We start from the raw sequence: 25,203 nt of genomic DNA, 5'->3' as shown, positions 1-25,203 counted from the left end.
CCCGTTGTTATTCGTATAATCATCTTCCTCTGTCCCCGTCCGTCCTCGTCCTTTTAAAGGGCTTCCTTCCCAGTCTCTCCCCTCCCGGGGAAAAAAAAGTGTCTGTGCATGAAGCCGTGGGAGAGAGGCATGGGTGCGGCGGCGTCCTCCATCTCAAAAATGGGCGTCCATCTGGGACCATCTCTGCGCATCATGAAGCACCTTAATGTCAGCAAAAGCCTCAGTCACTGGGCATGGACATTTCATTAGGAACAACAGCACACAACATCCATTTCACGAGATGTAACAAAATTTGCATTTTATTGTTTTAATTGAAATACAGTAACATTTCACAGTTACTCTTTATTTTGTAGATGCAAAGCTTCAACTGTGATCTCAGTGTACCCCAAAAATCATAATAAATCAATTTAAAAGAACATATTGTTGAACTGTCATGTATTTTTTATAATAGAGTTGCCATTCAAAAGACAGTTGGATTTGCACTAACATTGTTATTGGAATCCGATGGTACACACAGAGTCACATGAACAACTCAAGAATGGCACTGATACATTGTGACCATTCATTTCTAGTTCCATGATGTCTGTTTTGTACAATAGTCATCATGTCATAACATGGATGTGTTTGCAATATTTAACTCATCTCAGGGCCAGCTCACTCTTGGCTAGACCATAATACTTTGCATTGCTGCAACTTTCCAGAGTTGAGGCTTATTTTGAGTCATTCAGTTTAGGTTATGCAAGGTGACATATACCATTAAAAAAGTGGTGGGAGGAATGAATGCATTAATTATATCACATCGTGCGCCCCAATGAGTTACAATACCTACCTCTTCCAACCATGCAGAGACCAAGAAAAAAAGACACCGTGCTTGAGCGCGGCACAAAGTGACCACTCATATCAAGCTGACTGTTGGCCAGATAAAGTATATTTTAATGGTCCTGTGGCAGCGAGATAACCCAAATTTGTGGTGTGTCGCTGTATTACGTCATCTTCTAATTTCACCAATCTTTTCTGAAAGTTATTTATTAATTACAAATATGTTTTGGTTCGTCCATACCAGAGATTTATATTGAAAGAGTAAAAATGCTATTTTTGAATAGGATGAAAATGCTATTTTTACTGGATTGCATTAGATGTAGGAGATACAATGAACCTGTCTATATTTTGCCTTTCATAAAACACACAATGGCCATGGCTTACCATGTGTTTATCAGCTTTGTGTTCTGTTAAATGGGCCGAGATTTCACACTGTGTCAGTCAATTTGTGAGTAAACTGAGAGCGTTACTTCAGTAGTGTTGTTTATTGATGTGCCGACACAGCTGAACACAACTGGACTTTTGCACGTGTGCAGCATGTTCCCACTACTTTTGATGCCTGACCAGCTGTCAGCCAATAGTTCGGCTGCGATTCAAAATTTGAATTGCTGGGGAAGAGCATTGTTCACGGTGCCGATACAACGGACACCAAAAAAAATTGCCATTTTGTATCACATGAGCCATTTCAACAAAAATAAATGTTTTCAGAGACAAAGCAAGAAACAGCCGGGTCCTGCCAAGCCGTACTAATGTATTGTATATTTATATACAGGAGAGAGTAGTTATACCAGAGCTGGGCATTTTGTCAGTACTGTCTGTCAGCTTAAAGGTCTGTTTTTGCATTACTCTGCATGCTGTACAAGGGGGTCTATCTTGTGCTGGTGTCATTTGTAGACTGTCATTTGGCCCGGAAGCTTGTTGAATTAAATCCCTTTGGGGATTTAAAGGTGCATTCATTCTTTAATCGGCCAGTCCTTCAAATTGCTCTTGCACTCGGCACCAACGGCATCGCTAGATTTCAAAACACTGCTTTGGCAGGCTAATACTTTATAGCTGTGTTCCTCACTGAAATGTAAATGCGACTGTGCTATTTGAAGACGGGGACAAGTCATGGGGAGCACTCTCACCGACGCTTTCGCATCTGTAGCTCCCCTGTATCCCGATGGCATGAATAAAAGACGTTGTGCAATGTGACAAGACAGGTGTGTGATGCTCTCACTCCACTTACAGTTAGGAGGAAGAGACCATGAGCTTCGGTCTGCCCATGCTGTGCTCAGTGTGTTTTTGTACATCTTGCGGAGTGAGGGTCTCGCTGTGCATCCTATCCACAGTTTATTGCACCATGATTACATTCACAGCATTTACATCCGATGGCGACTGAGAGTCTATTTCCTCCTAATTCTTATACATAGTTAAATCAAGGCTGAGTGCACAGTACTTTTTATTTATTTTTTAACAGTTTGTTGAGTGTGACTCAAAACTGCGATAAAATACGAGTGTTCAGCTGTGCTGATCCAAAGCTTTTCTGCAGCATTTTTGTGATTTCAGTTTTATTATAGATGAATGTGAATAACTTAGTTCATTTGTTATTGTGGTTAATGACTGGGCTGTGCAAGATTTCTTTTTGGTCAGTGGCACACTTTAGTTAGTCCATCGCTCAAATTCCAGTTTATTTTCACTGTTGGTGTTTTACATTTTGGCCTGTGTTAAGACGCTCATGAAGCTTGGGTGCTTTTCGGTTTTCAAAAGAAAATGCTTCGCCGACGATCCAACCGGTCTACAAATGGTTGGAACCCAAAGCAGCACAATAGTGAAGCAATTAAGGGGAAGAATATCAACAGTTGAGACTGTTAGCTCACTGAACACCTCATTGGTTTTGCATTTATGTACTTTACGGGCCAACTGATATCAGCATTTAGTTTGTTACAGAGTGGGCAAGGATTATTTTTATTATACCTACACTAACTTGCGAAAATGTGTTGGTGTGTTAGCCATGGACATTGTCATAGCGCAAATGACTGGGTTTTAGGGGGGGGGGTGAATGAGGCTTGGATATCGGACCAAAGTTATAAATGGATTGATCATTTGTACTACAGTTTCTAAAGTCCCTTAAATGGCATTCAACAGCTGTTCATTTTTGGATTGCAGTTAAATGGGGCACTAATAAAGGCAATGTCATTGCCTCTAATTATTACTTAAATAGTCACCGCGTTCGCATGAGGATTCATTAGGGAGTTTTCAAAAGAAAAACAACAAAACAACAAAACTACACAGCATGAGTGTTAAAATATTGGTTACTATACACATCTACTGTACTAAAAATGTATTGACATGCGTTGCTATATCGTGTTGCAATAATGCAATTTGGACATGATTTCAATGAAGTTATTGACAAGCTAAACTTGAGCTTTTTGTGCTAGTTACAAAATCTCGCAAATTACTGTTGTAGGTACGACCGACCAATGAAGAGTTCCGACAAAAGTATGTCCATTAACTCTACAGTTTTTGTGCCATTAATTAACATTAAAATATCAATGGCTGTGCACAAAGTTAAATATTTCAGCAGCAACATGAATTACAAAGAAATATTTTATTCTAGTTTCTGAAACCCACAGTTTGGAAATCATTTAGAAATAATTAATTCCCACTCTCACCTTTGCAGATCTTCTTCTCCATTAGAGACAAAGACATGGAGCACCTTGTGTCTGCGTAGGTTTGAATATCATTATCTTCCTGCGAGGGCGAGAAACATGGTTCGGTGCGGCAGCCTTTGCCCAGAAGAAAATAAAATGCATATGGAATCGAGCCGACGGCATGACTAATAGCTTACTGTTTGAACCGCACACCCATCTCAGCAAAATGCCTGCTCCCTCAAAGTGAGCCATTATACAATTATCAATGAGCCTGCCTCACCTTTGAGCTCGTCCAGCAGTTGAGGACTAAGCACCCCCCCACCCAAAAAAAAAATAAATTGAAAAAGCAGTCTGCAGGCTGTCTTCCGTTATGCACGGAATGAGGATGAACCGAGCACAAAGGAGCCTGTCACTCCTCATGTCCCTCCTGTCCCTAATCCCCGCACTCCTGAGTGTGCCATTATCCGAGCTCAGATCTCAGAAGACGAATGCCTCCCAGGTCTGCATAGAGAGAGAATTGACCTCCTCAGAGCAACCATGTCCTTGGACCAAAGTACTTTTCAAGGCCGACAAACATTAGTGGAAAAACTCCCTAAATTGACCTTTAGCTTTCATGCTTTATGGGCATTCCTTGAGGCATGATTTGAATGAAGTCGTAAGACACATACTCTTTGTGTATCCATGCCTACTGTACTAACAGCTTTATTTTATTTATTTAATTTATTTTGCGTCACAACATGTGCAACAGACCAGTATATTGAGCAAATACATTGGGGCTGACCTTTGCACCACTTACCGGTAATTAATGTTGGTTGCTCTTACCTCTGGCCGAGCTCAGATGCATTGCTCTGTACTCTATTGTTGGGAGCTTAAAATGTACGCATCACCGGGGCCAAGTCTGCCCAGGGAATACATGGAGTGGCAGCTCTGCTTTACATGCACGTTTATTCCCTTTGTGCTAGTGTGGTATGGATGCATACGAGTAAGTCATTTAAAACTGTGGTCTAAATACTGTTTGGTTAGTGGGTTTAAAATCATATATAGGATTTCCATCAAGAATGGAAACAGTTGTAACTGTAATTGGAAAGGATTTTTTTTTTAATTGACAAATTAATACAGTATAGTTGTCAAATAGAAGATGGATAGATAGCCTTTTTCTGTTTAGTAAACAGTGATGGGGAAATGAAACTAACTGTAACCCAAATCTAACCCTGAAAAAGTAGAAAGAAACCACTTAACCGTTTCTAATAAGATAGACTTTTTTTTTTAATGTAGCTGATATGCAGGCCTTTTTTTCTCTATTGTTGCATCACAGCGGTCCACAAAGACCTTGCATTAATGGTACTGTGCAAATGGGATGAACTACCGCCGGCTTTGAGGAGCCAAGCACAAGGAAGGAAATCACAGACCACGTTAAGCCTCCGTTAACAAAGAGAGTTCATTAAGTCTATTAAATTCCCAGTTGACCAAAACATCCCGACTTGAAGCCACTGAGTACTTTATTCCTGAAGTGAAAGACCACTGAATACTTTTGGAAATAGACCCAGTGTGCGATCTACTCAATGTTTTCGAATGTCATTTTATTATTTTTGCTAGTAAAAAAAAAAAAGTCACTTATTTTAATTGGAAAATCTGTCAAAATTGGGGAAACTGAATCCTAACTCGCATACTTACCATACCCCCAAGGAGTCACTGTAAAACCAGTGCAACAAAAAATTTGCGGTTTATAAGGTGTATCGAATCTTGCTCTAAAATTTGCCTTTCATAATAGTAGTGGACATTGCAGTTCTATGTCATTGGAATCTATTTGTCTGCTACTGAACAAACCACCCATCCATCCATCATCTACCGCTTATCCGGGGCCGGGTCGCGGGGGCAACAGATTTAGCAGGGAAGCCCAGACTTCCTCCTCCCTAGCTACTTCTTCCAGCTCTCCCCGGGGGATCCCGAGACGTTCCCAGGCCAGCTGGGTGACATAGTCTCTCCAGCGTGTCCTGGGTCTTCCTCGGGGTCTCCTCCCAGTGGGACATGCCCGGAACACCTCACCAGGGACGCGCTCAGGAGGCATCCGAATCAGACGCCCAAGCCACCTCATCTGGCTCCTCTCGATGTGGAGGAGAAGCGGCTCGACGCTGAGCCCCTCCCGGATGACCGAGCTTCTCACCTTATCTCTAAGGGAGAGCCCGGACACCCTGCGGAGAAAACTCATTTCGGCCGCTTGTATCCGGGATCTCGTTTTTTCGGTCACGACCCATAGCTCGTGACCATAGATGAGGGTTGGGACGTAGATCGACCGGTATATTGAGAGCTTCGCCCTTTGGCTCAGCTCCTTCTTCACCACGACAGACCGATACAACGTTCGCATCACAGCAGACGCTGCACCGATCCGGCTGTCGATCTCCCGCTCCCTCCTGCCCCCACTCGTGAACAAGACCCCAAGATACTTGAACTCCTCCACTTGGGGCAAGATCTCCTCCGCGACCCGGAGGGGGCACTCCACCCTTTTCCGACTGAGGACCATGGTTTCAGATTTGGAGGTGCTGATTTTCATCCCAACCGCTTCACACTTGGCTGCGAAACGCTCCAGTGAGAGTTGGAGAGCCCCGTTTGAAGACACAAAAGAGATTTTGTCAGAGAACAAAAGGAGTCTTTAATGACGAACACAAAATACCCGACAGGGAGAATAACAAAAAACGCTGGTCAAAATAAGGACCAGGGATAGAATAAAGGGAACAACAGAAAATGCTTGCGGTAAACAAATGGCAAGGAAGGTCTGATTAGACGATTATATAAATTTTGTACGTAATAGGAATAATGGCGCGTAATAACAGCCACAAGGCTAAGAGGCAACAAATAATCCAAATAGTAATTTGAGCGAGAGAATATTGGCGCGGCGTGGAATTCTCCGGCAGTGAGTAGACTGCCAGAGCGTCAAAATAAAGGCTGAGCAATTACTCCCAAATGGGTGACAGGTGTGTAAACGGCGGGCAGAAAGCCTGTCCCCTGATGGCAAACACGGGACGTGACAGAAATTCTGTCCATAAAAGTTATGGACAGAATCGGCGACAAAGGGCAGCCTTGGCGGAGTCAAACCCCCACTGGAAACGATTCCGACTTACTGCCGGCAATGCGAACCAAACCCTGACATCGGTGGTATAGTGACCGAACAGCCCGTATCAGGGGGTTCGGTACTGAACAAACATTGGGGATATTTGTAGATTCCTGGGAAACATCTCTGTCCTTTTCTGTACTCATGAATTTGTTCATGAATTGTCTTTCATCACTGTTGTGCTGTTGTCACTGCACAGTAGGTCGCCTGCATAGTCAAAATAGTCTCCATCTGTTGGTCATTAATTTTCAAGCTCAGAGAAAAAGCGTTCTCATGCTGGCTTTACACTGCAGAATATAACTGCCTAATTCTGATTAGTTGTCTATATACGTCTTTTAGTTTCATAACACATTTTAATGTGTGAGATGAGCTCAAACTATGGGTAGTCTCTGTCTTACAAACTTTTTTCCTCCTTGCTCACATTTAATGCTGTGCGAGTCTGTGATCCACATGAAAAAGTGATCAATGTAAATTTCTTGATATAGGGACCATATTATTGGGGACACACACTTATCTGTCAATCTCACAGTCTTATCCTTCACTAACTTCTGTATCAGACGCTGAGATAATCCGACTCCTTGACTTGAGGGAAGATTCTGTCACGCCATTGTGCAATCCACCCGATATCATGGAGAACCACCGGTTCCCATTTAGTGGTGCTGATCAAAAATCTGCCCATAAAACCGTAGAGAGAAGCAATTATAAATGGCAGCCATGAAAGAGTACAACAATGACGAATGCTGAGTTCAAACGACATACCCTTTTTGGTCATTCAGGACAGTCGCTGTGTCAGATTACCAGACACAGCGTCATAAATATGTTGTGTGTCTTGGGCCGGGTTAGGGGCCACACGACATGTCTGACACCAAACAGACCTCGCCCGATTATCACGTTAGGACCCGATGACATCGATCTTTGTAGAGACAGAACAAAAAAAAGAAGAGAGTACACACAGCAGGGAAACAGTTTGCGAGTGTACAAGAACGTGGGACACAAGTACGGGTCCATGCCAGAGCTCGTCTCTGTAGGAATGCTCATGGGGAGTGCCAATGTCGGGAACGCGCACCTAATATCTTGGGCGGAGAAGAGAGGTGGAGTGCACTGGTATGGGTATGATGGGTGATTCGCTCCATCACAGTGTTGGTGAATGTCTAGGAACAAATCATGGGGCCACGTGTAAAAAAGCAATTCCCACACGCCAGACTTTCTGTGTCGTGATCGTAAAGACTCTGAGACGCCAGATGGCCAGTCTTCGATTATGTCACTGTATACGGGGTTACGACACATTCCGATAACTCATAATCTGCCATGACAGTGGACAGTGGACGTTTGTCCCTGAGGCGTCTGTTGGGCAGAATTCTTGCACAAGTTGAAGTAAATTGATTGCACATCAAGGTGTTGTTTCTGTTTGAAATCCTTTTCTTATCTCATTTTCTCACTTCAGTAATTCATTCAAAGACATTTTCCCCTTAAGATACTTTGTTAGCCGAAGCATTTCTTAGCCTCATTGCACGAATGATTAGTATGCAAACTTCATTCTGTATGTTTCACCCCAAGGAGTGCACTACAGCTCGTCACCACATGTGTACAGTTCCATCTCTTCAAATTTCAAAGTGGGCTTGGGACTTTGAAGCTCCCTTTTGAAATGGCAATTTTGAAATGTTGAAGGAGGCCGTGAAAGCAAAAAAAAAAAGTTTAATTAGTAGCCTCACAACACAAGTGTGTCACCAGTAGGCTTTCACGATGCGAGACCGCAGACCTTTTTATTATGTGATTAAACGGGTTGTTGAAGTTGATTTATGGATGAAAATGAAAGCAATGTCTCATGAAAATGCTTCCTCATGATTTTACTATTCATTTTGATCAACCACCAAGGAATTATCAACGACTGTAGAACAAATCACGGGCCTGTATTGGAGGATTAATGATAATTCAAACCATTCATCTCCATATGCTGCTAATCTGCCCTCGGATATTTTGAAGCATGATATGAAGTGTTTCATATTCATCATAGGTTTTTAATCACCGTGATTTTGCTCCTGTTTGTTAATTCTGCTCCATTAATCACATGTACGGATGTGGAAGACAGTTGAAACACATTTAAGGAACAATCAATGCGGCTGTGTGTGAAAAGGAACTAACTGAAAATTTAAATATGATAATTAAATAACCGCTTTTTGCGTTTATTTTTTCTTGCACAATGCTAAAACCCTTCCACAAAATTCATCTTCTGGTTAAATGGGATAGCTCTTTGTCCACTTTGCAATACCCAGTAACCTTGATATGGCTGTATGCGCACTAGACACTTTCACGGGCAAAGAGTAGCGTATTTTCACGACTATAAGGCGCCATTAAAAGTCTTACATTTTCTCCAAAATGGACAGGACGCCTTATGGTGCGGAGCGTCCTTTGTATGCGCTGAGTTCCAAAATCTGACTGACAGCCGACACGCTGTTTATATAGAGAAAAGGCGGAAGTGATTGTGGCCAGGCATGCGGGAAAGAAGTCGGCCAATCAGGGAAGGGTGGGCGTGTATATATACGGAGAGGGAGAGGGAGAGAGAGGGGGGGAGAGAGAATGTGCAGTGGGATGTGCAGTCCTCTGCTTCTGATACAGAGGATGAGGACTTTGATGGATTTCTGGGTGATGATTGATCGAAAAACGTGAGAACATTGTACGATGGCTACATAAAATACACCCGAACTCAGTTCTGCTTTCGTTGCCTTTTTAAAAACGTGTTTTTAGCTTGTATCTGTATGTCTTGGCATGCTACCGTATGTTTCAAGCTAACGTGTTAGCGTGCGCGCATGCATGCCGTATGTTTAAGCTGGCGTATGTTTTACCACTGTAAAACTGCGCCCATTGGTACAGTGCGGTCTGTCGATGTGTAAAATACAGAAATGTCACCCATTAATGAGACTGCGCCCAACCGTACGGTGCGTCGATTAGTCGTGAAAATACGGTATGTCCCATCACTCAAGCGATGGCTAAATGGGTCAACAGTGGAGCTTTTCTCTGCGTCAGCAGATTCATTCAGATTGTATCATTTGAAGTTTTAACGGGTAAATTGCAATTAATGTATACCCCCTCCCCCTCCAACCCCCAACTTAAAAAAAATAAATGCTGGTTTCTTCATACTTGGATATTAGGTTTACTAATTACCCAGGGATGAACACAGATTTGTATGGTGCATCTTAAGAGGTATAGACATTTAAATAAATAAAATATGCAACCTCACACACCTCACACACACACACACACACCTATTTAGAGGTTTAGTAAGTTTTAGTTTTGTAATGTGTATCAAAAAAATTTTAACATGTGACTTTTGGTTCTTTTTACACTTGCACTATTTTTATTTCTTTGGTCTCCCTGGCAAACCACAATGCAAATTACGGGGGGTGTCATTTTGTCATACAAATAAGTGCAAAAAATGAGTCCGCACAGATCGGTGTCGCTATATAGAAAAACTGATATGCATGTTTTTTTTTCTTCCATAGTGGCTTTGCTGTGTTCGCCTTCTACATTTTAACTTGAATCTTTCACAGAGAGGCATTTTTGCTTTGAGATTCCCTATGAAATACCACTTTGATAGAGGCAGCGCAAATCCTCTCAGTCCCTGCTTTGATTCTTTTTATGCCCACCTGTATCTTTGACATCCGGAATGCAAATTACTTCAAATGCTACATGCCATGGACACGTATTCTACATTAGCCTCGAGGCGTATTGAGTTCTAGTTCTCAGTGGTGAATGTTGAGGTTTAAACCTAGCATTTTGCGAGGAATAAGTAAATGAACTTTTTTTTTTTTTTTTAACGTGTAGGGGTTTTTTTTGTAATGTCCAATAAAAGACGTTGCCAAGTAATAATAGCGATGAATTAATTTCCAATCAATTTCAAACTCTAAAAAGCACACATTAACAAAATCCACAGTTAGGTTTGTTTCTCGGTTTTGTGATCATAGTTTTTGATTCTGCTCGGTATGGTTGATTTAAAAGAAATGGAAAATTGTAGTGTTGTAAACATGAAAGTCTGTCTGTAATTCAATTGAATACAACTAACCTGTGTATATATCTGTTGACATTCGTAGAACAGAAAAAGTCATGGTTCCCGACAACCACATCAGCTTTGTATTAAAAAAAAAAAAAAAAAAGAGAGAGAGAGAGAGAGAGAGAGAGAGAGAGAGAGAGAGAGAGAGAGAGAGAGACGCGCACACAGTTGTTATACACTAAAAATATATTAAATGTGGTCCAGCCACATTTGTTCTTATTACATTTGTGGTCACATGAGAACACTCTTGCTGCTGTGATTTATAATCATACCTTCTATGTGCAAAAAAGCTCGAGGGCTTTCAGCTATAGGCACAGCACGCTGGGTCTGCTTCTATTTGCTCAGCCAGCCGAGACGAGGTGTTCCCCGAGCAGAAGTTACCGTGCCCATGAACGGTTTTGACCACCTTACCTGCCTGCTCACAGCTATTTTGCAGCATCTCCGTCACGTTCATTCACGTAATGGTGGCAACTACAGCTGCACTGTTGCACTCTGCCTGAGGTTTATGTGTTATGTCCTGCTGCTAAACAAATGACTGGAAATTGCAGGGTGCCATAGCACGACTGGCACTACAGTTACCCTGTTGTACGAAAGCAGTCTATCCGTAATTCTGGTCATACTCTGAAGTTAATAACTAATTTTTAATCAGACAATATGGACCTTATTAACATATTATATACAGGTGAATAATTCATTCATCATTCATTCATCTTCCGTACCGCTTGATCCTCACTAGGGTCGCGGGGGGTGCTGGAGCCCATCCCAGCCGTCTCCGGGCAGTAGGCAGGGGACACCCTGAATCGGTTGCCAGCCAATCGCAGGGCACACATAGACGAACAACCATCCACGCCCACACTCACACCTAGGGACAATTTAGAGTGTTCAATCAGCCCGCCATGCATATTTTTGGAATGTGGGAGGAAACTGGAGCACCCGGAGAAAACCCACGCAGGCCCGGGGAGAACATGCAAACTCCACACAGGGAGGCCGGAGCTGGAATCGAACCCGGTACCTCTGCACTGTGAAGCCGACGTGCTAACCACTGGACTACCGGGCCGCCCCAGGTGAATAATTATGATCTGCAATTGTTCCAAGGTCCTTACGGATGTATCTTTCCGCCTCGCAGAAAGACAGTTGCAATCTGTCGAAAGACAGTCGAAACGAACAAACAAACGCGGCAGTACTTATCCACAGAATGAAACTATTTGAACTCACTTCAAAAGTGGCCTTAGAGAGTCAAAATGGTAAAAATAGTCAAATATTAGGATCGCAAGTCCAGTCATGCTTCCAATCATCACACTACCTGCCTTTAGTCATTTGTCATTGCTCATACACTGTGAGCTAAACAAACGTGCGCAAGTGCTGAGAGGAAAGGTGTTCCATTTTAAAATGAGGTGATAGATTCGGGAGGAGCCTCAGAAACTGAGTAATTTCCCAAGTGACCAATTTCTGCGCACTCGTTACACAAAGAGAATCATCAACAAGGCAACATGTCAGGCAAGCCTCATGCAAACACCAGCCGACATGCTGACTCACTTCTAATGAGCAGCCACAGATAGAAATAATAATCTGAAGCAGGAATCATCGGTCATGACTGTCTATATACTGCTGCCCGTTGTAATTAACTCTGGACCTTCACACAGTGGTGCGATACATTATTGTTAACGCTCTTTGGATCACACGGCTCAGAAACTAATAACAAGTTTTAACTATACTTTACATTTGATGCATACATAAATGTCATTACCCTAGCTTTTCATGGTCGGAAATATTTTGGCACGAAATAGACACAGCTGGCCAGGAATTTGTTTTGGCTTGAGGCAAATATACCGGTACTCAATTTTGCTAATACTTGAATTCACTCATTCAGTGTAGTTGTGCTGTTAAGGGGTGTAATTTAGTTGGACTATCTCAAAGTAGGGAGGCCCGGTAGTCCAGTGGTTAGCACGTCAGCTTCACAGTGCAGAGGTACCGGCTTCGATTCCAGCTCCGGCCTCCCTGTGTGGAGTTTGCATGTTCTCCCCGGGCCCGCATGGGTTTTCTCCGGGTGCTCCGGTTTCCTCCCACATTCCAAAAACATGCATAGCAGGCTGATTGGACGCTCTAAATTGTCCCTAGACGTGAGTGTGGATCGTTGTTCGTCGCTGTGTGCCCTGCGATTGGCTGGCAACTGATTCAGGGTGTCCCCGCCTACTTCCCGAAGACGGCTGGGATAGGCTCCAGCACCCCCCGCGACCCAAGTGAGGATCAAGCGGTTTGGAAAATGGATGGATGGATGGATATCTCAAAGTACCAACATTTCACTACTTAAAGTATTTGCAACTTTATCATCTCAAACCCTAACATTAAAAATGCGCCTTATTTTGGGGGGTGGGTTTATTTTATATTATGACCTTTATTTTATTTTTCTGATAAAGGATCATCATCTATTTCAATTGCAAAATGTTTGGGGGGAAATGTGCCATGGGCTGAGCTTGGCACTGTCTTTAAAAAAATGGCCACGCTTCATCATCTGTTGTTTGTGTCAGAGTCAGACGGTCACCTGAAAAGGTCGCCGTGACTTGAAAAGATTTAAATCTCCTTGCAGAAGAAAAATGAACTGTGACAGATGGAATCCTAGAACTGGTTAATATGGATACAAACAGAGGTACATTCCTCTTGGCTTAAAAAAAAAAAAAAAGAAAGGTTTTGAAAGTACGGGGAAAAAAATGAAAAATAGAGAATCACTCTCCTCGTTGAGTTTGCTTATTTTTTAATCACCTGTGGGTTGCAAAATTATTATTTTTTATCATTTGAGCATTTTACATTTAACAGTGAAATATGGCTGGAAATCTGTGATGACACTGAAAAGGACTTGTGTGAGTCCATGATGAAGACATTGTTTGGAATGATGATGACTGCGCAGCATTTGTCCTCTCTTTTGAATTTATTATTTATTACATTCCGCTATTCAATCAAAATCATGGTATTCTGTCAACAAAACACAAAGTTTCAGATTATAAACTGACCTTCATGGCTTTATCGCCTTAATAACCAAGAAAACAATGCTGTTTTTTGAAAAATATTGTATTTATTTACATGTACCATGTATCACTGTATTTGTTTTGTAATTGGCATTGTTTTGAATGCAAAAACAAGCTGTCACCATTTTTGCTTAATATTAGAGTCATATATTTAGTGTGCTAGTATATTAGTGGCTGTAATATTAGCCCATTAGTTAGATAGTGCTGACATTTATCTGTATGTCATTTATTAATGTTTTGCTTGCTCGTTAGGAAGAATGCAAACCACAACTTCAGCTGCTTTTGAGGACAAATGGAACCTTTGAATAAGAAAAAAAACACAAAACACTTTACTATTTATTAATATACTTAAAAAGATGAATGTGAAACAGGGACGCTGAGTGCAAGACCTATGTATCATAATATATTTGCTGACACAAGTAAAGAATAATGGAACTATTTTAAGCTATTAACGCCACACTTGAATAATTTGTCTGCTGCAAAGTGCTGCAAAGCAAAAACTATAACACACTGGTCACTTTTTGTATTCTTTGGCGTTCGACTCAGCATGACTTAGATTTGCTCTTGATTTTACTGCTTGGTGCTTTCTACCGCCTTTAGTACCGATTCGTCTTACTGTTAATTGTGTATGTTAAATCGCTCCATGTACAGCACTTTGTATGCAGCGATGGCTGTTTGAAAGTGCTCTATAAATACTGTTGACTTGACTTGACTTGACTTTTTAGGGAAGAAAGGAACTAATTTTTTTTTTTTTTTTTTTTTTTATGATGGCGCCCGCTGAGTGGCTGCCTCTCCAGCAGCTCATATCCCTGTTTGAGTTTCTTGTAAATTTCCCCATTGTGGGACAAATAAAGGATATCTTATCTTATCTTATCTTAATTGTAGCCATTCCAGTTTATTAGTTTGTGAGGAAACATTTCATTTTAGCAGGTGATTGCCAGTGTAGAAGTCCTAATGGCTCTGCTGAATTATGTCATCCTTGTTAACTGTGAATATGCTTTGACTGATGTTTCTTTGACTCATTCCACAGGCCTTCCCGTGTATCTCCACAGGAATCTATGGTAAGATTATTATTGTATTTGATGTCGGACATCTCTCTCTCTCTCTCTCTCTCTCTCTCTCTCTCTCTCTCTCTCTCTCTCTCTCCACTCTGCATGTATGTACACACACACACACACACACTCACACACATAATGGATCTGCAATTGCAAATGTTTGTAATATTTGTTGTTTATCGTAAATTTGATTAAAAGATACCATGTTCAAAACAGAATGTTGAAACATACCAACCTGTTCAACTTGTTAAAAAGTAAGCGTAGCCTTGAATTAGGCGAGCCAAATGTCTCATCGGAGCGCCTGGCCTCAAGTCAACCATGCACCGTGCTCATTAAACACAAGTCACTTTGTAAAAGTATCAAACTTGTTAACGGAAGAAGTCTTTGAAGTTATCTTAGCAAAAGTTGTGAGGTGTGGAGAAATTACATTTTGGGAACAGTGTGACTCGTGAGAAGTTTTGCCCCCATTTAGATATTAAATGCACATAGTGTACATTGTAATTGGTATATGGATTTACTTTCACTAACAGGAAAGAAAACTCAACAAAAGTGCTTCCAACTTGATAGTTCCCATCAATTAATATGAATAATTTAAAATGACCAAGATGTTTTGTTTTTGTCTGAATGCTTTTTTACAAGGTTTCAATAAAGTCAGTGTGAGTGTGAGTATCTGTTAAATAGGATTTGCGACTTGTAATTGGTAGCAGAGTCGTGTTCCAAGAGGTCAGGTGACTTGATCACTCTTTACTAGCAAAGCATTATGTACCTGTGGTGCAAACACTGTTCCCTGAAGCTATCCTTTCATACATTTACAGCAGCAGTAATGTCTCAGTGAGCAAGTTAGATCAAAACAAGAATACATCTACTGGCTCATTGGCAAGTCACCCCCCCACCTCTCCCCCCAAAATATGATGATGTAAACATGGTGTCACCTCAAACTAACTCGACACACAGCCATATCTAAACTGCTGGCAACAAAAGTGAATTCACCCCAGAGTGAAACAGTCCAAATTGCATTGAATTTGCCATTTTCCTTCTCTAGTCTTTGCGACTCATGAGTGTTCCGTGGTCTCAGGTGTGAAAGGGGAGTAAATGTGTTGAAGTTGTTGATATCGCTCTCACACTCTATTACTGAATACTGGAAGTTTAATTTGGCACCTCATGACAAAGGATTCTCTTAGGATCAGAAAAAAAAGAATTGTTGCTGTATTTCAAGATGGCCAAGACTGTAGGATTGCCAACACCTTGAAAGTGAGCTGCAGCACAGTGGCCAAGCCCATAAAGGATATATTTACACAGAAAAGGCCCCACCATGGTTAACCAAAGAAGTTATGTGCACATGTTCAGCATCATATCCAGAAGTTGTCTTTGCAAATTCGAGGACTGGGTTGATAATTAGACGTTTTAGTGCCGACAGAATTTCTGCAGAGGTTGAAAGGATGCGGGGTCAGCCTGACAGCGCTCAGACCATATTCTAAATACTGCATCAAACTGATCTGCATGTATGTCATCCTACAAACAAGATGAAGCACAAGAAAAGCTGTCAGACAGTTTGCCGAATCCAGACACAGGACAGGGATTTGTCAAATCATGTCCTGTGGTTTGATGAGACCACTTATTTGGTTCAGATGGTGTTATGCATGTGTGACAAGTACGTAGTCAAGGGTGTCTTGCATAGAACAACGTATGGTGATGGGAGTGTCATGGTCTCGAGCAGCTTGAGTGCTACGCGTACTGTGACATACTGAGTCTGAATTTCAACTTTATAAGAACCCAAAACACATATCCAACAGAACGGTTCTCTTGCCAAATAAGCAGAGGTTAATGTGGCTGCTATTGGGCAGCGGTGAGGTGGAGGTGGAGGAGGACAGGGTCTCAAACATCCCCCGGCAGTGTGATGTCATAGAATATTGAATCAAGCAATCGGGAAAACATTTGACTAATGATTTTTAATGTTTGTTGTCCTGTTTACTCATCCAAGATAAGTTTACATATGCACAAAAAATATTTGGCATCATTCTTTTTCCCCTTTCATCACTTTCACAGCTATGCAGCATTCGTAGTTTATGTTGAATCCATAATGCTCTTGTGCATTTGATCTGATTTTGGGGAGGTGAAAAAGTCACGATAGAGCTGGGATGATTTCGGGATATCTTAGTTGCTCGACTCCTGCAACTCTTGTCATAGATAACTTGTAGAGACCGTAAAGTTTATCTTCCGATTTCTTCTGTAGCCAACATCATTCTCTGGAGGGCACGGGAGTACTGATCCATGTTAAGATACATCCCACATAGCTAAGAAAGAAAACAAAAACTTCCTCAACTCCCCCCCCCCAACCCCCGTGTTAACAGCTGGATCTTGGCTTGAATGCACTCTGTATATCTTAATTTGCCATAATATGAGCAACACAGCCATTCTTGAAAGCATGACGGGTTGTGATCATTGTTTTTCCTGTATGCTGCTGGTAAGGGCATAGCTTATTGCAGTTTGCTGTGTTCATTGTGTAGTCAAGTGCTGCACTGCCAGTGGGGGCCCGTCATAGCACTCTGCCAGACGCCCTCACTTCAAAGTACAAGGCAGTGCCGAGCCAAGCTCGCTGCTGAGGGGAGGTATTCAAGTCTGTTCAATAAATAAACAGCTTAGCACTTCCTATAACTGCATCTTCACAGAACAATGCAGCTGATTATGGATGAAGGTCCAAACATAGCAAAGGGCAAATAGAGGATGGGATTAATTAATTAATTAATTAATTTGTTTGTTTATTTTTGAGGAACTACAGTATGAGTGCACTTAACTCATTCACTGCCAAAGACGTTTTTAAACGTCTTTTCAGACTTGGTCCAGAATTGGCTGGTACTTTAATAATAATACTGAAGTGTAGTATTCTATTGTTCATTTCCCCTCTGCTCCCAGAACTCCCGTGCTCTGTGAAGGGTTTCCAATATGTTTGGCAAGCTTTTGAAAGTTTTTGTACACCTTAGACTACCAACTACCAGGTTATGTAGAGACTGACCCAAAATGTTGTATTGATTATGAGAGTGAAAGAAGTTTCAAATACGGTGCCATTGTCAAAGTGCTTATCACGGTCACTGTGATACAGTAAAAAAAAGTCAGCTCACAAAAACGAGCTTCCAAGAGAGTCAAGCCTGCTCTTTGTAATATGTGGCACAGGCTGGCAAATGAGGCAATAAAGTCAGAGGCAAATTTCTATTGCGTATGAATGAAAATTAACCTTCTCAATGCCTCTCACGGTTCAGAGCCACGAAGCAGGAAATTGTCTTTGTATTGGTTTTGATTGTCCCTTTGTGCTTTCAGCACAGCTCAAAACTATTTTACTATCAACTATGGGACACAAGAGGTTTGCTTTGGCCATCTGCATTCTCTCATTTTTAGTGCAACCTGTTTAATTTTAAAATTCCACAAAGTTCAAGGAGAGATATTCATCATGGTCGGAAAGCACATCGACTACGCTTAACACTGTGACGGGAAAAATTTCAGGAACACGTTGTCCAAACTCTTTTGTGTTGGTCAAAACAGATTTGTCAGGAAAGCTCATCCTAATTGACACTGTCTTGCCCCGCTATATTCCAAAGGACTCAGTCACCATTGACAGATTACGGCAGAGCAGAAAGGTTGGGTGCAGCAGTGGGGCACAGGGGGTACCTTCCACACATGGGAAGAAAAATGAGGGCTCACACTGGGCTGACAGTCTAATCCCTCAATCAGGCCCATTAACCACAACAGAATTTCAGCACAGATTGGCAGTACCACCCATAAACAGACTGGTACCCACTGTGGGCCACGGGGTCACCTAGCATGATAGAGGTTATTAAGTGTTACTCCTGTTTGTACATCCATCACAGCCATGTGACCTGAGTTTAAATGGATTATTCCTTCCAAGGCAGAGGTGCTTCTTAATGTCTCACAAGATAAGTGCCAAAACTCAACTGTGTATACTTAGAAAGGCCATTTTGTCTTTATTTGTATTCACAGTTCCTGCCTTCACTTTTTCTTTTTTTTTCTTTTAAATATTACAATAATGTCTTTCACCGAAATAGCCACACACAGACTTCAACACAAGCAAAGCTGCATACGTAAAAATGCTCTTTTAAAGATGGGTTGTAGATCATATAGTTCTTGGAGATATCATATATTTTTGCTGCTGCAGAAAAGCATTTTTCAGAAGCCTTTTAATGATCTGTTTCGGAGGCCTCTGCTCCGATCAAGAGCAAGAGTCGGTTCCCCGCTGATAGTACGCAAATGCAACGACATTCACAATGTGTCTGACATTCACCTGACAGATGTCATGGCACACTTACATTTATAACACAATTGAAGGTGACATGACCTCAGTGCAGCCATACTACCGCTCCTTATTAGACTTGCAACATACTGCGTATCCCTATTTACCGTTCATCCTCCACTTCATGTAGCTCAGTGATAAGTCTGAGGACTGTTGACAGAGATGTACCCCTGACTGGTGCCTCTGTGAGATATGCAGGTGTAATCTACCCAAACTGGACTGGATTGTCCATTCTTCCATTCTCCACATCTGTCCAGATCAAAGGTGTTAAGCACAAAAGATTATTTCCTGCAACCCAGCGATCTTCATTTCTTTAGGATTAAGGAAGCTTGAAGATATTTAGGACACCTTATCTTTCAAGAGTGTTATCTTGCCTTTTGTCGCCAGCAATGGCCAGGCAGGTTCACTTCCTCTGGCAAAAATCTCTCGACAGTGAGCTTTCCCTAGGTGGGAAAAGCACACATGTATTGAAAGCCAGTTTCCAGCAAGTGGTACAGGTCAGGTCGTTTTGTTTTACATTGGTAAATATTCTCATCATGTTGGCATTTCCACCAAAAGGTATGTCGGAAGGGTGACAATGTTCTAACAAAAGAGTTGCGTCAAAAAGGGACCAACAGGCTTTCTACTGTTAAATATGTAACTAAAATGTTGGTGGATAAATCACAAAGCAAACCACATTTCCAGAGTACAAAACAACCTAATATTTTAGGTGCTTGTACAAAACAGCCACCCCCCCAACCCAGCCACTAAATAAATAAATAAACAAACATTTCAGTGGGTTACGTAAATGAATAATCCAAAACTTTGACTGCCCATTTTTGACTCATTTGGGGTTATTTTTGACTCAACCATTTTGAGGCTGACAACTCCATACAATAAGTAGTATGATATATTGCCAATGTATTCAACAAAGAAAAGGAACCACGCGCACAGATATCTCGAATTATTTCCCTCCCTACTTTTACATTTGATCATAACAGCGTATGATTCAAAGTGACACTCATTGGACTGCAGTGGTTCATATACAGTAGACTGCAATCTGTATTTAAACAAAACACATTTTGCGTAGCGTTTTTAACGGATATTCCATTAAATAAAGTGTACTGTACCCATTGCAACAAAAATGTGATGCTCAGATGAAATGGGTTTGAAGTGCATCTGTAGTGTTTTTTCCTCTATGGAAATGATACGAGTCATATGCTTTTGCTCATATGCCAAAAACACCTTTCTCACCTCACATCAAATATGAAAGGGTGTTGTCAAACATCAAAAGGGAAATTGTATGGACATCTTACTTTTTAATTGCTTTTGTACAAGTTGGGTCTGTGGTATGCTTGCCCCCACCCATCAAGTCTTTTCTGAATTTATGTGTCACTGTTAGGAGCACACCAGGGTATACCCTACCTCTCGCCCAACGACAGTTGGGACTGCTCAACTCTAATTAGGGCAAGCAAATTAGAAAACAGATGGCTGTTATGTATCCGTCAAGCTAATTTACACAGTAACCACCTTCATTTTTTTTTCCTTGCCGATGACATGACCAGCAATGACTTGCAGCCATCAAGCTCCGCCCATAGTCACAATTTTAAGGAAAATTAGACTTAGCGTTGGCCCAGCAGCATATATGGTGGGTGTTTACAAGCACTCACTTGCATGAGCTAGCCCCTTTACAAAACAAAACAAAACAAAACAAAACAAACAAAAAAAAGGTCATATCAACAATACAAAAAAATGTGGTTAAAGTGTGTGTCATGTTTTCAGACTGTTTTGAAACTTGAACAAACATTGATAATGTCGTATAGGTCTTCTTTTAATTTGTACCATACGTCTTGTCCGCTCTGTTTTTAAAAGGAGGTGTTAATTTTAGCATGGAGGACAAAACGGGGCATCACATCAGTGGATCGTTTCCAAGAAAGGTCACAATGGCTTGCGCCATAAAATCTGATCCCATTCTTCCTACTTTCTTTTTCTGTCTTTCCTCCCCATATAATGTAGCATGCTTCCACCTCTCTTTGTCTCTTTCTCCTTCAGTGGATTGTAAAGTCGGTCATGGTCACAGCTTACTTGTGCCAGTGTTAACGCTGAAAGAAGCTCCGGGCTATTTGACATCCACCCTTGCTGTTTGGAGTTGTGTGGCATTTCTCTGTCCTCCACCCCAGATCACTCACCTGTCCTGGGGGCCTGAGTGTGTGACAAAGCTCTCCTCTTCCTTATTTTTCCACTTGACCTCACGCTCTGGAACCCCCATCCATGCTGGTTTGTTTTAACATTGCGGTTCCGGTAAAATCTGCAACCAAGGCTTTCGATATGTGGGACTGTGTGACAACACCCCCCCCCCCCCCCAGTCAGTGTAAAACAACTAGTCAATATGAATCCTTTAGTCTTAAAATTTGCTCTGACAAAGCAGCTCGTAAAAGTTGTCAGTGTTTTTTTTTTCTTCATTTAAACACACTGATTTAAGATGCTTCTGTTTAAAAGTGTTCCCATTGTTCTTGCTTTTCTAGTCTTTTTTTTTATTTGCCTCTGGTGATTTTTCAAATGTTATACACATTTACCTCTTTAGGCAATATAATGAATGTTTCATGGAAGACAGTTCATCAAAAGGAATGGCAGACAGTTTGTCAGAATGAATGGCAGGCAGGTTGAGACCTTGACGAAGTCCAGGAACTTGAGGGATGGAGAAAGAGCTTGATAATACAGACCATTCATTGTTGATCAGGTTTTGTTTTTGTGGGGATTTCAACAAGGGCATGAAAGTGAGATGCACTCTCAATTGTTTTGTTTTATTTTGTTTTGTTTTGTTTTTTTTCATCTCTAGACAACACGATATATAAAAAAGCAGCTGCTCAAGCCCATTGAAAGATTCGCAAAAGTGGTGTGCATGTCGCAGGATGTGAATGCCAGTAGCAAAATACGAGCCAAGGATGCATGGGAAGATTTCATTGCACACTCTTGTGTTTGGCTTAACGACTTCCTTCCTCTCACTTTATCAGGTGCTATAGCAGCACTTTGTCACATCGTCTCACAAAAGACAAAACACCTGAGCTATAGACATTCACTGTGAAAGTTAACTCTAGAGATACAGATGTGAGATGAGTGCACGGCCAGTAAGAAGTTTGAAATGCACTTTTCTCCTGTGTTCCAGTTCAATGGTTGCCATGCTTTGAATCTTGGCGCGGTCTTCCTCTTTTCGCATCATCAAGAAAAGCACATGGAGAGTAAATTGCAAATTGGAAACTGAAGAATCACTTGTCAATTTTTACCTCCAGTTTTATAATAATGATTAAAAAAATAGATTAATAAATAAAGATGTAACACATGATTTTTACATTTATTTTTTTGTCTCTGCCAGGATTTTTTCCCGTTTATTATTTGTGGTATGATTAGTATTAACATAAAACCTGAAATCCCCAAATTTTAGAATGAAAAATATTTGGCTTTTGTTCGAATTGTATGACTTGAATTGAGATATTCATTAATCTCTCATTATTTTGATTGTGCTTTTAAATGTTGCCAAGCGGTGTGAAACTGCTTAATGCAAAGTTAAGGCCGTGCTAATTTAATCTGACACATATGACATGCAGTTATATGCAGTGGGGACTTCTTCCGTAATCTGCCCTTTCATGTCACAGGTTGTATTATGCAAATATTATACATTTGCATTTGTATTTTTTATTTTTATTTATTTATTTATTTTCTCCACAAGGTGCTTGTCCTAAAAATCGATCCCCTTGAATCACACCGACCATGTCTTTGCTGTGCTTTGTGATGAAGTAGAGGAGCCTTCAGCAGAAATAACATTGGACCACCTAGTCCTCATCAGCGCCACTACACGGCACATATCCCATCAGTGGGCCCCACGAAGACAAATCTCCCTGAGCCGGCAATATTCCCAACACAGGACAGAACCGACCCAAAGCAGCACAGAGACCCTGGAGGGCCCACCATCCCTGCACCTGACGCCAAGTCTCCACCTCCTGACAGAGTAGTTTTCACTGAAACCTTCACACGCCACAAAGAGCGAAAGGAGAAACAATACAATTAATCAGAAAAGTGATATTAAATTCTTTTGCCGTGTTTGTACATCTTCATAAGGCTACGCTTAAACTACTGTTTGTTGACGGGAACCCATTTCTTTCCAAAACATTGTGCGCCATGTTCTGTTGGCCTTTATTTGGCTTTCTATTCAAGTCGTGCAAAGCTTTCTCATGGGCTGTCAGGGTATCCGTGACAACGGATTTCGGGGGAGCCGTCGCTGAGTCCCTGATACTCAAAGTGCACTCCAATTTATTTGCCCATCAGTTTTCCACCCGGCCAACAAGTTCTGATGGGGTCCTTTACGTTTGACATGTTCTCTCAAGGCTTTCTACAGTTGACACCGGGCAAGTTAAGAGCAGAGTTGTGGCCCAGGCTGAATCGAATGAAGCAACCCTGATAACCTGGCTCAACGGGGGTCACAAAGTACCATTGTCTAAATTTTTCCTGTCATTAACTAATTCACAACTTTCCCTTTTACTCATCTACAAATGTTTACTATTACTCTCTTGTTTGATGCATTTCCCCTGCCTCTCTTTCTGATCCAATACTAAGGGAAAAAAAGATGAACTCAATTGTTCCCTGATATAATGGCTGAACCACGAAGCACAAAGCAGAAGAATAGTCCTGCTTGTATTGACTTTTAAAAGGGCACCAGGATGTATTTGGATGGAGTCTGGTTTGTTCGGGTTCGATCAGGTGGTTTACAGTGTGTGTGTGTGGGAGGGGGGGGGGGGGGTCCATTTTTTTCTCATTTTTTCCCTGGTGATCAGAAAAGTATCATGTTAAATAGAGCAGAAATAGCTTTATTTTTTATACTGTAGAATATTACACATTTAGGGGCGGTCAGTGGGAGTCAGAGACACATGCGCGCACGCAGGCACACAGTGCACAGTGCTCTCCTGCCACACAGCAGCAGAAGCTTACCGGTAATTAAGATGGTGTATTAGGCATTTTTCTATATGTGATGGTGACAGTGGTGTCCATCCACTCACTTGGCTAATGTTGCTTCTTTCAAATGCCAGCTGAACCTACTGGGCATTTTATTTGATTTAGCATTGTGCGCCTGTGTCTAAAAATGTACTTCTCACAGTGGAGAATGAATGATCACATATTGCTATGGAGGCCCCAAATGTTTGGCTATGTTTGTAAACAATCGGCTCACTGATGATGAGTGTATGTTAGGATGACATGACTAGATGCACATCATTTATCAAATGCTGAACATTTGAACTATTATCCAAAAACTAAATTGTGGCTAGCGCAAATGTCGAGTGACTAGTCGCTCTAGGAAGCCACCAGCCACAAAATTGTTTATGCCAAGTCCAGTGAACTACAACAAATCATATAAACTCCTTATTTAAAAATGATACATATACATATATATCGGTATATATTTCCAGTGCTAAAAGCTTTTTATGTGAGGCAATTAATTTGGTTCCTTAAGTCCATTAATTGCCCGATACTTTGACTGTTCTCCTGTCAGTCACAGAGCACATGGAGACAAACAAGCATTCACATTCACAGCTATGAGCATTATGGAAATCTTCAATAACCTCAAAAGCATCTTTTCAGAGTTTTAGGGCTGTCGGAGGAAATTGGTGTGCACAGAAAACATATGCAAGTATGGGAAGAACGTGCAAGGTCCCCAAAAAATGTTCCAATTTAGATCGAAACCCAGATGTCTCATCAACCAGTCAGTTGTACTTACCACTAACCCACAAGGCTGCCTACTTGATATGTTGCACCAAATTAAAAGGCTTTTTTTTTAATGATCAAATCATAATTACCCCAACTATACTTGCCATTGAAATTCTCAGGAAGTTATCAGTCCCTTTGCATCCCTACAAATGTATCAAATTGTATCATGCAGGTGTATGTGAAATGTGTGAGCCATTTTACTAAAGGCACCCGCTACTTCATTTATTAAATTCTGAGTGATGTGTGGAGCATAATTATCAGATCAATAAGCAGCCTTGAAAAAATTCACACGCTGAATTGCTTCAATGTACCCAATAATGTTTGCCCATTGCTGGTGACCAGATGTTCTATTCTCATTGAGATACATTCAGCCTCATTCACTTTCTTTTTCTTAAGGCATCATACAGTGAGCACAAATGTGGACATGAGAACACATTTATTCCATTTGCTTTCCTACACTTATTTTTATGACACCAT

The 25,203-nt window shown here is 41.3% G+C and overlaps 1 protein-coding gene across 3 annotated transcripts in view; it reads left to right on the top strand.

Moving 5' to 3' along the window:
* The window catches only part of macrod2 (mono-ADP ribosylhydrolase 2), a 384,195-nt gene that overhangs the window by 261,143 nt on the left and 97,849 nt on the right, over positions 1–25,203 (top strand). For all 3 annotated transcript variants that reach the window (XM_052079641.1, XM_052079640.1, XM_052079639.1), the window contains one exon: positions 14,663–14,693. In XM_052079641.1, the coding sequence (XP_051935601.1) occupies positions 14,663–14,693 (31 nt within the window). The remainder of the gene's footprint in view (positions 1–14,662; positions 14,694–25,203) is intronic.

Source organism: Hippocampus zosterae, chromosome 11 (assembly GCF_025434085.1).
Source record: "Hippocampus zosterae strain Florida chromosome 11, ASM2543408v3, whole genome shotgun sequence".
Classification (NCBI taxonomy): domain Eukaryota; kingdom Metazoa; phylum Chordata; class Actinopteri; order Syngnathiformes; family Syngnathidae; genus Hippocampus; species Hippocampus zosterae.
This window is presented reverse-complemented; position numbering and strand designations above follow the sequence as displayed.